Here is a 13,630-nt window from a genome sequence, read left to right as displayed (position 1 = left end):
TTAAAACATCAATTGCAATAAAATGGTTATCTGATATGATGATCAAGCTCATGTTTGAATCATAGAAAGATTCAGTATTAATGATCACAAATGCGTTATATACATATGTAATGTGGCAGAGCCTAATGTGATCACCTGTCTTAACGGCTTAATATTACAGCGATTTTTGGCAACAATCCCGATACAATTAGCGAAATAAATAATTTCACATAGAGAGTGGAGAGTAGAGACATACTTTAAAAGCTGTCTTACCAACAGCTATCGCGTTAGATTCTGTCCAGAATTCATATAATTCTTTTAACCATGAGGTGATCGTCAGCAGTAAGTGATAAAACTATTGATCATATGATGATCAAGTGCTTTTTTATTGCGTCAGTATATACAGTAAAAGACTACAGTCTATAAGAAGTCAAAGTGCTTTACGTGGACACCTGACGTATTGGCCTTATTTCACGGTGGTACTTTTAAAACCACAGGGTGAGATTATTGGGCGACTCAACACCAACGGTGGTAATTTTTTGTACGTGGTTCTGTTGGACCATCTTTGCTCAAGTACTCTAGCTATCTAATCTCTGACCATTGTTGCCTCGTTGCTTAACTTCCGAGATGTAAAAACATCACTTGCGTTTATAACCACACAGATGGGATGGCCTGTGTTGATTCGGCAACTCACAGAGAACACACCGTGGCAAATCTGGTATGAACAGAGTAAAACCTGAATATACCAGGACAATGAAGGAAACTTCGATGGTATCACTTGTACAAGATATCTTACACCCATTACCATTTAACCCAACACACTTCTCCTTTATTAAAGTCAATACTCATTATGTAGGGTTATAAATGGGTGACAGCAACTCATTTCCAACGTTTAGTTCCACAGTCACTCCTCTGTGGGGTATCTGTTGTCTCGGCAACAGCACCGAAATTATGCCGAATTATAGACTTTTCAGTGTGTCAGTCTTTTAACCAACATTCTCTTTCCACGAATTTGGGTTTAAACCACAGCCACCACGTGCACCCTGAAGGAATCTTTTCAATAACTGGGACAAGAAAACCGAAACTCTTCCCTTTGGGCTATCGGTTCAAGTGGTACCATAATATAAGGCTCCCTGGTTCGACCCAAATCATTCTAAGCAAAGGCTGAGGATACATTTGTTTCCACCAGTTTAAAGTACGGTTAGACTAGAGGTATTGGTAGCACCTTTTTTCCCCTGGATTGCAATAACGTCATTGGAATGACAGATTAATATTAAAAAGTGTGAGAGTAATTGTTTCGTTGTTTGGTCTCATTTAGTGTGGATTTCAGCCATAGGAGAGGCAATGACTGCGTGAATAACTATTCGATTTATCTAAATCTAATGAACTGGTCAAAGTTGGGAAAGGGAAAATTGTTTCATTAGTTGGAGTACCTGTAAGTCACTCATAGCGTGAACTTTAAGGCTTTGCTCGGGCAGATGGTCATGATGGTCCATAGTTGTTGGACCTGTTAAGGCTCTCGTTGGTCTAGTTACATATTGTAGGTAGTAAAGTGTTATATTACTTGGAGGATCTGTCAAATATTTAAATATTTAAGAAAGACATGTAAAACAGGTTGGGTCTGCTTGATCTACATCAAGGATATTTTGGCCTGTTTATGATGATCGCTAGACTTGGACCATGTTTAGATTCGTTGAAGTCTATCACTGTTATAGACATTATATTATAGAACTCTAGATTGTAGAACTTGGAATGTTTCGAGATAGCGAATGTAACCCAATGAAATGACGAAAACATGTATAAACCGATCGGAGTGAATGTGACCGTTTGAAAATAATATATAATCAAGGCCCATAATAATATATTAATTAAGGTGGTATCATGACCAAGAACTATATAACGAAAGCAAGCTAGGTTAGGTTTTACATTTTCTGAAAGGGCGTTAATTTTCGAGTGGGCGAAGCATAGTTCTACTGAACTTCTAAGAAGTTCAGAATAAAATTGATTAACTTCGATTAACTAGAGTTTATATCATCTGATATCACTGGAAATTGTTGCTCGAAGGACAGTATGCAGTTCTGGCAATTGATTTCGAAATCGCGAGAAGGCATTGTTGATTAAAGAACTAATATATGGGCTAGTGGCATATTTCGGGCTAGCAGATATTCTTCTAAGTGCTGAATCATCAGGAGCTACCTCAGTGGTGGTGAATGGGACTAGGAATGCACAAGCGAAGGGACATTTGTACGAAGGCATATAAAGATAGTGGCAGGACCCCAAAAGCATTAGAACATTAGAGGTTAATCGCATCACCTTTTTAGTGGCTATTTCAGCTAGACTTCTTTAGCAAAGACATTATTTAGAGATGGGTGTTATATATTCGCTTTAACGAATATATAGGCCTTATTCATAAGCAACATTTTATTTTGTAAAACGATTTATAAATCAAATTTTGTTTTATAAACCTTTTATAAAATAAAAAGTTGTTTTTAAATATCCATTAGCGGCAATCTTCCCCTAATTATATAAATTAAATAAATAATATAAACATTTATTTATATATTCACAATTTAAACAAAATTTTACAATCCATCAAACTCAAAATAAATCACTAGTTTTCGCATCTTATTTAGGATTTTAATATATACAGACATTTATATATGAATATAATTTAGCTTCCAACTAAAGGCAATGATGTTTTTGTTAAGATGCCACTTCAAACACACAAGGTGTTTATTTATATAATTTTTCCACGCTGAGGCATTGAGGGTGCAGTCTATGGTGTTGGTGGCGTTGCTGCTACGCTTCGCCAATTCTTAACATATTACAACAATAATCATTATTGTATTTTTTTTTCTCTTCTTACCATAGAGGTCTTGTTCATGTTAAATTGTTGCAATTATAGTTTTAGTTTTTCTGTTTTTTTTTCTTAGAAAATTTTGGAAAATTTGTGGTTGATTTGTGCAGTTGATTTTAGTTTTTTTTTTCATTATTATGTTTTAAGTTGTGAGAAATATGTTACTTTGTTTGTAATAGCCGCAGAATACTTAAACAGTTGTTAAGTTGTCAGTAAATAATTGTTTCATTAATGATACTCAATTGGGAAAAACAATTGTCTGACAGTTTTCAACAAATTAAACATGTTAAAACATGACACAATTAATGTAAAAAATATTACAAATTTGGTGTTAATATAAAATTTCATAAAATATTAAGCTTTTAGTGAAAATCATAAGTTTTTTTAATGTTTTCAAGTTATTTAAACAAAAGACTTAAGACACAAACTTTAAATGTTTATCTTTGAACAAACTAATGTTTCGTTCTTAAGTCTTTTGTTTTATAACGATATTACAAAACAGGAAATGTTTATTTTCTTTAGAAACAATTATTTAAATATTTTTTCTACAAAATCCTTAAAAATTATAAGAATTTGTTTAAACACGATTTTTACAAAAAAAAATCTCTTAATAGAAAGCTTAGCATCCAGCATTTATAATAGCAAAACATAATTTATAGTTAACAAACCTAAACATTAAACATTTGTAAACGTTGTAATTGCAAGGCAACAGGGAGAGAGAGAGAGATGAACAAAAAAGTACAAAACTACAGCAACAACAATATTACTAAATGCTGACAGAAAGAATCGTGTATGAGAAACTAGTCACGACAAAGGCCCCATGAACAAATTAACCACAATATTGTTGCAACAAACTTTAATAATAACAACAACAGCAACAATTGTAACAACAATAACTACAACTACAATAATAAAACATTAGAAAAACATCTCATAGACTATTTAAAAATGCTAGAGCATCACTTGCAGCCTAATAATTTTTTTGCTAAGAGAACAAAAAAATATTAAACATAAACTTAATATAATCAAGGTATGAATCTCCTTTGAAATATAATACAAGTACAACAGCCATACAACAACAACACTAAAACATTATTTAAACAAAAAATATTTACAACAAGTATTCAACAGTTGCATTGCCACAAAAAAAAAATACTTGTCAACTGCTTGGAACAAAGAAAAAAACAAACAATAACTGCATTACTTTAGATAATGTCTTCTTCGTATTTGGTTATTTAAAAAATAAGCAGCATTCCGTGTTGGCCAATCTTTTGCAAAACAAAAAAATTTGAAATATTTTATGAGGAAAAATTAACAGTTTTTAACACAAATATAAATTTAGTTTAGCTATGGACAATTATTTACAGATCCTGTAATATAATTTATAATATGGATGCAGTATGTAATCTTATATGGAAGCTGCTGATCAATTATAGACCGTTTGTGATAAAATTAGTAACCTTGATCTAAAACATATATTTATGCTACTTCTGGAAGATTACTATTTATATGGTTTACACAAATATGTCCAAAATTGGAGGGATACATACGATATTTAAAAAATGTATTTCTGGTTACGTTTTTGCAGAATTTGGACTTGTTTATGTTTATTAAGTGAAAAAACAAAATATATTCCAATCTGTTTCAATAGGCTAAGTCCTATAGATTTGGGATAAGAATCTCTCATTAAGTAGCGAATGACTGGAATGGTCAGACAATATAAGAATAATCTGTAAAAGTTAGGCCGTCTGTCTGATATCAACCTCAGTTTGGGTATAGAATTAAGGATCCTTTACACGACCACACTGTACGTACGTAAAGTCTAATGAAAAGTAAATTGAAATTCTATCAGTATGACAAAAAAGAGAATAAAAGTCGTGTGATTTATATATTTTGTGTTTACACGATTGATATAAAACAATAACATAGTAAGATGGAAACAGATGTTTCATTTTTTTGTATGTGTTTACATAAAAATACGTCTCTGATCTAATGCAACTTGCTTGATTTTTCAATCATTTCGAAAAATGAAGAGAGCTATACGACTGTCAAATTTTGAATCCGTATTTTCTCTCAAAGTGTAAAGGTTTCATTACATATTGCCATCCGTACTCTTCTACACAAAATTTTAACAGATCATATTACTTGTGTGCTCGTGTAAAGGAGGCTTTACACAGAACGTGATTACCTTTGAATATATCATGTGCAACTTCAGTTGCAATTCTGCTGGGATCTATTAAAAGTAGTACTTTTAGATTCTTTCTTCAAAAGGCTGAAAATGTGGTTATCTTTCGATGAAAAACGCCCTATGCAACTCTAAACCTGTAATAGACGAGACATATCGTGGTTGCTAGATCTTTTACAATGTAGGTGACTTAGATTCCTTGGAAACTACACTACATCAAACAGTGTTTTCTGGATCTAGATTCACTTACAAATATCACGGCTATATGTTACATCTAATACCATACATCTGACTAGTGGAGTGGTCTTATCAAAACGGAGTCTCTTTGACTCTACTTTACTGTGACTGCACTCCAAAGTCACTTCATATCCCAAAGATATGATACTAAGTGGTAAAGAACCACATACTGCAGGTATAACGGTCTACTAAGCAATATATGGCTGATATGGAGAATACACCAGAATAAACCAGTAATATCTATTATAGTATCCTCATCCTATTGATTATAGAATACTACTAACACTAACTTAAAGTATTTTATGACGTAGTCCTCCACACATTGCACAATCCTAATAAATACTCGTTTAAAGAGACACAATTGATTTACACAACACTGATCATCTATTTGAGCTAAAACTACGCCAACTACTCAACTTCTTTTATGAATCTTCTAACAAATTTTTCATGTACTTAGTATAGAAGATTAAAACGATGAAGATATTCCACGGAAAACATACAATTTTCAAAAAAATTATGATGAAAAAGTTCATTTTGGTGTGATTGCAATGATCAAATGTATTCTCGGCCTTTCCTTGGAATGATTTGACATGGAATCAAACTAATGCACTCCCGCAGGACAGAGTTTCGGATTTTGTCTTGCCCCGGTTATTGGAGAGCTCCTTTAAGGTGAGAATGTCGGTTAAAAGGCTGATGCACGCTAAAGTCTAAAATTCTGGTGCTGTTGACGAAGTTCGATGTTGTTGTCGAAGTTCGGTGCTGTTGCCGAAGTCAACAGATACCCCTGAGAGAAGTGATTGTCAGACTAAGCGTTGGAATTGAGTTGATGTTAAATGTATATGATACAGGATGAATGTAGGGGTATACGGGTCTTCCCCCGCCCGTATAGCTAGAGTGAGTGTGTCTCTATGGATGTGTCGAAGGAATGAGAAGTATGCTGAGTTGGATGATGGATGTAAGGTATCTTATACAAGTTATAACAATGAATTTTCCTTCCTTTTCCAGGTATGTTTAGAGTTTACTCTGTTCATACCAGATTTACCACAGTGTTTTCTCTATGGGTAAGAACAAAGCCCTTGGCTTATTTGAAGGATTCGTCTAGAGGTGTTGTTGCCGACTCAAGAGAGGCAATGCCATCTGCGTGGTTCTACACGGAAGTGATGTTTCTGCATGCAACGGGGCAGCAATGGTCAGAGTTTGGATAGCAAGATGGCCTTGCAGAGCCATTTAAAATATTGCCACCGGCGTGTAAGATACACAAAGGAGCGGTGGTGAGTCGTATAGTCAGCTCACCTAGTGGTTGAAAGAGTACCGCCGTAAAATAAGGCCATCACGGCAGATAAGCCCAATACCTGACCATTAGGATATTGTACCTTATGTTGAATGTTAAAATGTTGTGAACCGGATAAGAAATTAACTCAAAGCTCAAGCATAAAGGACACTACTTGCTCAAACATAAAGGACACTACTTGGACTATAGATACATATGTAACAGTTTACGTAAGATCCATCACTAATCAACAAAAAACACAGGAGCCCAAAAATGTTATATAAAAATGTTAGCCATTAACCAGAGGACATATATGTCCTCTTCTTTATTCTAATTTACAACTCTCACCAGTCCCACAGATTTCAATTTTTCCGTCTAACATTAGCCGATCATTAATATCACACACACTGTTCGCTAGAACGAAGCCAATCGTCTAACAGCGTGGAATGTTAGTCTACAACTATATGGACTTATGAAAACTCTTTTCAAGATTCCGTTTTACTCTGGGTTCTAAATGCTTTTCAAAATTATTTTTTCCCATCCCTTCTTAATTTCCCATACATAACTTTCCATCCCTGATTTTGGCATTAACAAAACAATAACAACACACATATGCGTAACGTGATGTTCTTTCTCCCAATCAAACTCGGGATAAAACAATATTTTCCATATGAAGCTATATGTTGTTGTTTCTTTTTGTCTAAGAATGCAAAAAAAATCTAATTTCTGATCAAATTTTCACAGTTTGTCTCGGTTTTTTGCTCATATCTTTTAATTTTAATTCTTTTTTAATTAATTAATTATTTTGTAATTAGCAATTTATTTGTCAAATTAACTGAATATTTCCATATTGGACATCACTGCTGAAAAACGTTTAACATTAATGGCTTTTAGCTACCATGAAAGCGATTTTCATGTTATTATTTTTGTACTAACATTACTATTATTGGTGTTGTTGCTATTGTTGTTGTAAATCTTTATACCTATAGATATCTGCTGTGTTTTCTTCACCTTAATTATCTCATTAACCTTTTGATATTTTCCAACTAAACAACTATTGACAGACAGGCACTCCAACTGACTCTATAATCGATTCGTTTCCATGATGTTATACAAAGACTACAACAACAATAGCTGCAACAAGTAATAACTAATGCCTTAGCCTGGACCAGAGGCAAAACAAAAAAAAAAAAACTCAAGTAAAAAATAATAGCAGCAATAATTGTAATACTCACCTCCTGACTTTGTTCCAGTAGCTGTGTATTGTGAGGCCTTATGGTGGCCGGATAATTTCTCAATTGTGGTGGCAGTTGTTCTTCTTCATTTTGTTGCTGCTGCTGTTGCAAATGTTGTTGCTGTGGTCTTATTAGAAATTGTCGGGCATTTGTTCCGTAAACCGTTTCTTGTGGACTTTCGGGATCATCGTCATTTGCATTAGTGTTTCTATGGACAATGGCGGTTGCTGTATCTGATCGATGATTTGCATAGACAGTGGATGCATCTTTTGTGTCTTTTGTTTCTCTTTTATCTTTGGTAGCGTCATTTGTTAATGCAATTGCTGCAACTGGTGCAGATGCGGCGGCTGTTGCTGCTGCTGTATTCGTTGTTGTTGTTGTGTCATCAGCAATTTGTTTTGTTGTCGTTAGTTTAGTGGGTTTATTTATTTCACTGGCGCAGTAGACATTTAAAATGCCTGAAAAATTGGGTAATAAAGATAGAGGAGGGAGAGAAGAAAAAATAAATTATGAAGGCATTGTTAAGATAATTTAGTGTTTTGTAATTTTATTGTTTTTGTTTGACGTGGGGGAAAAATTGGATTGAAATGGAAAAACTATGTTATTTTTTACATGTACATTACATGTAAGAATTTAATTTATTTATTTGAAGTTGCAATAAACATAATTATAAAAATAGTTGTTTGTTGTTTTTCCTTGGAAAATCACAACAACGTAGATTAGTTAACTAGATTTTCAGAGATTCGTAACTCTTAACAACCAATTAATATTGCTTAATTAATTATACAATGAAACAGAATTTCCGGTTGTGTGCTTAAAGGCAAAATTCACTTTTTTTGACAAAATCGAATATTTCTAGACCACTTTTAATAACAATCATAGAAAAATTAATTTCATAATTCCAAATAATAGCAAAGATATCAAAAATTCTTAGACGGTCTGTCTGTCTGTAAATAAGTAAATGTTATGCTCGAACTCAAAGTAATGTTGTAATTAAAGTTATTTTTATAACATTAGTTTTATTAGCAAACTTTGCAAACTTCGCTACCCTAATTGAAGTTAAATTAAGAAAAAATTTTGATTGCAAAAATATAAAAGGATATCATGTGAAACAATCTCATAGAATACTAGAAAAATACTATTCTGTTTTTGTGTACAATTGAGCAACGAAAAATTTCTTCTTTAAGATTCGTATTATACCCTACACCACTATAGTGGGGAGGATATTATACGTTAGTGCTTATGTTTGTAACGAATAAAAACCTTAAAGTATACCAATCGGTTAAGAATCATTTTCTGAGTTGATTAAGTCATATCCGTTCGTCCGTAAATGTAAACATTGTAGTCAAAGTACAGGTCGCAATTTTAAATATAATTCAATGAAATTTGGTACGTTTAATACCTTTGGCTAAGGACGAACGCTATTGATTTTGTGTAAAATCGGTCCATTATTTCACCTAGCCACCATTCAATCGAACCCATCTATTTGAGCTTTTTACTCTTAGTAATATACTCGTATCTGTACAAAAAGTGGCACAACTAATCCTTGATGACCCTGCCGAATTTTGTAATGATCGGGCCTCATTTGACTTCCATACAAAGACCCCCATCAACTAATCCTTCGGGCCTCATTTGATTCCCATACAAAGCCCCCCCATCAGAAAATTACCAAAATGTCCAAAATTTACTTAAACAGAATTATGCCGCGAAGAAATTCTTCATAAATACATCAGCAAATTTCATGTGGATCGGTCCATATTTTCCCCAGTTCCCATATTAAAAGTGTTTCAGAAAATCAGTTGTTCATCTATCAATTGCTTAAATATAATGCAGGCTTAAACATAAATGCTTTATTAAAAATTATAAATTACATTTTATTATCATAACTGGTGTAGGGTATCAAATGGTCGGCTACACATGACTATAATTTCTTACTTGTTTTCTTATGTATGTATGATTTAATATTTTTAGTTCCAACATTAGACACTGTAGTTTTACTTTCATGGGCTTAATTTTCATATAGAAAATTTGAAAACAGACTTTCACTCACTCAGGAGTTTGTTTATTTAATTTGATGTTTTTAAGGTACCATTTGATGAACGATAAAGTACCAGAATGTTCTCTTTTATAGTTTATCAATCCATCGGAAAGCTATGTGTTTAATTCTATGTTTATAGAAAATTCAAAAAGTACCAATTGAAGAACAAAACAAAGTACCAAAAGTCCACTCTTGCATATTATCATTCAATCATGTTTCTGTATCAATTACAGCATGAAAAAGTACCAAGAAGATCCCTCTTATTTGTTCTCATTCAATCGAAACCAAAAAAAATTTTGAGCTTGCCTTATAAAGCTGTAAAGCTTGCCTATCTCACAGAAAAGCTCAAACAATACAAATCTGTGTTTTGCTCAAAAGGTATAAAATTATTCACCCAAATTTGATACCATGTGGACTTGGAATCCGAGTTTCAAATAACACAACATTAATGTGTTGTTTCTAGATAACGTACGAGTGATTTCATATATATTCACTGGTTTAATAGAAACATTATGTGCAAAAAAGTATCAAAAATAACTTAAAGGGGCTGAATTTCGAAAAAGTACCAGACACTTGTTCTCGTATTTTTCAAATTCATCACGATAAGAATGAAATTTTTGTTCTATCTTTTTTAGTTTAGGAGATACAAGGTTACCGAATTTAGCCGTTTTTACACTTTTTACGTCCTGAATATTGGAATTTCTAAAAATCCCTCCTAACTGGATCGACGTCATCAAAAGTACATCTACTGCCAAAATATCATGATTTTAGGTTTAGCCGTTGAGTTTTAATAAAGGGAAATTTTGAATCCTTTCAAATATTCAATTCCTACATTAACTCGTTTTTTTCGGAAGAAGACTCATACTATTTTCAAAATTAACAGTTCATATGTATTAGCCCATAGACTAGTCATTAGGATAGTCAATAAAATAAGTCCATGTAGGCAATAGACTGGTCCATAGACCAGATAGTCTATTATCTCTATGGACTGGACAATATTATAAACATAATATCCTACAGCCTAGACTAGTAACTATATAGACTTGACAATAGACCAGTCTATAGAACAGCCCGTATACTAGTTCAAACACTAATTCACAGACCAGTTAAAAGTCCAGACCATAGGAAAGTCATTGAATAGCCCAAAGTCTAGTATTCAAAATAACACTTAAATGACCTTTAAACAAATTATATGAAATGTTAGTGATCAGATAGAAAAGAAATATTAAAAAAGTGCGTACTTTTTTTCGGTAAATGTACTTGGGTTCCGATATATCAGTAAGCCTACAGATGAACATACAGATAGACTGACATAGTTAAATCGATTTCGCTATCTATAAGCATGTAGTATTTATTGTGCAAATTTCATCTGGAATGAAATGTTTATGGGGACTTGAGACAATTTTGTACCGGGCTCTTTAGAATTTGAAATATAATATATACATACATATATACCTTCAAAGCCTCGCAAACTGTGCAATCTGTGAATTTTCAATTTTATATTGAATTTGTCACAAATTTAATGGAATTTTACTTCCACAATACCGATACATTTAATCGCCTATTTGATCCTTTTAAACTAAATTTTCTTTTTTAAATAATACAGATGGCAATTTGTGTTAATATTTTCCAAAATGTAATTTTTGTCGAATTTTTTTTCTTAACTCCACAAATTTTTAACAATTAACTGATTTTCAGCAATAGGGGTTGGTTACTTATATGGAGGCTGGATCTTGTATAAGGAATAGGGTCAATTAAGTTCGGAATTTTTTGTTGAAAGATTTGTGTCAAATTTCATTGCTACTTGTATTATTAAGCAAATTATAAGTTCTAAAGTAACTTTTTAAAGGTCCTAAGGGACTTCTTAAGAGGTATAGGGTGTAGAGATTTTGGATTTTATAAAACTAGTTTTTGTCAAAATGTCATCCTAATACTTTTGTTGTTAAGACAGAATGGTATAATATATGGATAGTAGGGTCAATAGACCGATCAGGATTTGGTAAACAGATTTTTATTTACAACAATTTTCGTATCTACACTGACATTATTAAGTCATTTATGAGCGTTAATAGAATTTTCTGAAGGGGACTTTATATGGGAGGAAGTGGGAATTATGGTACGATGTCCGCCACACTAGTTAGTTAGTTTGAAAAGGAGGATGCATACACATACATCAAATTCGAAGAAATACACCTAGGACTCTATTGGGCCTGTTGTGCGCTCCTTAACCAGTTCCTCAGTTGGGAATCGAACCAACCACCTCCGGTCTACCAGACTAGAACACTAACCACTAACCTACCGGAGGCCACTCCGCCATACTAACTTGTGCAAACATTTATCACGCTTGCTGTATAATATTGGTCTTTATGTTGTATTCTGGGGTCCACTTGTACGGAGGCTAGGTGTATCGTAGACCGGAATGACAAAATCTATATACCGATTAACTTTTTTGAAATGAATATTAATTTGATCTATCTATCTTATATTTTGATTTTCAGATAAATTATCTCAATTTTGTATTTTAAATTATATAACATTATTTATAATAAATAAATCACGATCGTAATTATTGAGATTATTAATATTTCAAGAAAGTTCATAGAATTAATTATGATTAGAATTGATTATTTAGGTACAGCTTTGCAGTAGTTAGTTAAACCTATAACTACCCAAACTAACTTAACTTTTTTCCCAATATTTCTGTGAATTTTATGAGTAAATATTTACAATAAAACAAAAATCATAAATTAAAACAAAAACCTGGTTTATGTTAATTAAAATTGATTGCTTAATTAGTGGTATGACACAAAAATTAAAAAAAAAATCAGCAATTTTAAAATCAATTTTTCCACTTCACTTAATCTCTGTATTATTAAGTTTTTTTCCCATTAATAGCTCTGTGATCAAACACTTACCAATTGTTAAACAAATTAATATTAATAATGTCTTCATTTTGATTACAAACGTTTCTTTTTTTTCTTGCTGTTTGCAACACAAATTAATTTTCTGTTAAATAATTATTTTTTCTTTCCAGCTGAAGACTAGTTAATGACACTAGTATTTAAACTTTGTCGTATATTTTAATTATTTTTTAATTTATTTTTTGTACACAACATTTTTAAAAGATTTTATAGCAATTGTTAGCGTTTTTTGTAAAATGACGATCACTTTTTTAATTAAGAAACTTTATAAAATCATACTTTTAATCCTGGCAAAGTATGTTTTATTTCAGTTCGAACAGTTGTTGTTTGCTTTCAAATTCACAAAAAAAATATTTAAATGCAATTTCAAAAATTTAACGGAAATTCGTTGTTTGGCAATTTGAATTAATTTTGAAACAAAAACACGGAATTCACCACCACACAAGTTGTTTGTTTTACGTTCGAATAACGACTCATTTCAATTGTTTAACGACACTGGCATTTATAAAAGTTTTGCACCTAAAGAAAACAACAACATCAGAAATCTACAAAAAAAAAAATACACGAAAATTTTTTAAACAGCTACAGCAGACAGACGGACAAATACTCTACTACAACAGCAACAATAATAGAAAACATTGCAATGTTGTCTTAGATAATGTGAGACCTTTTTGTTGTGTGTTGTTCGTACATTCGGTCGTCGTACAACAACACAATTGTCTTTAACTGTGAAAAATGTTGAGAGGAACTATTGTTATTGTTGCTGGTGTTGATGGTGGACGATTGTTGTTGTCGATGATGTTGCAGTTGTTTGTGGCGTCTGCAACAGTTTACTTTGTTTATAAGCCACCAACCGTAATAAGCAGCGACAGAAGCAGCAGCATTTAATCCACCAGCCAGCCAGCTAG

At 32.4% G+C, this 13,630-nt stretch overlaps 1 protein-coding gene across 1 annotated transcript; it reads right to left on the bottom strand.

Moving 5' to 3' along the window:
* Window positions 1-7,763: 7,763 nt before the first annotated feature.
* Window positions 7,764-13,246, bottom strand: LOC119611851 (the record flags this gene model as incomplete). The annotated part of the gene is made up of 2 exons (XM_037967568.1): window positions 12,717-13,246; window positions 7,764-8,221 (listed from the first exon to the last, which is right to left on the bottom strand). Coding segments are annotated over exons 1-2 (495 nt in total), but the record flags the coding sequence as incomplete, so codon positions are not given.
* Window positions 13,247-13,630: the final 384 nt, after the last annotated feature.

Source organism: Lucilia sericata, unplaced genomic scaffold (assembly GCF_015586225.1).
Source record: "Lucilia sericata isolate MDLA Ls3-8-SP2 unplaced genomic scaffold, ASM1558622v1 Contig001548F_arrow, whole genome shotgun sequence".
In the NCBI taxonomy this organism is placed as follows: Eukaryota; Metazoa; Arthropoda; class Insecta; order Diptera; family Calliphoridae; genus Lucilia; species Lucilia sericata.
This window is presented reverse-complemented; position numbering and strand designations above follow the sequence as displayed.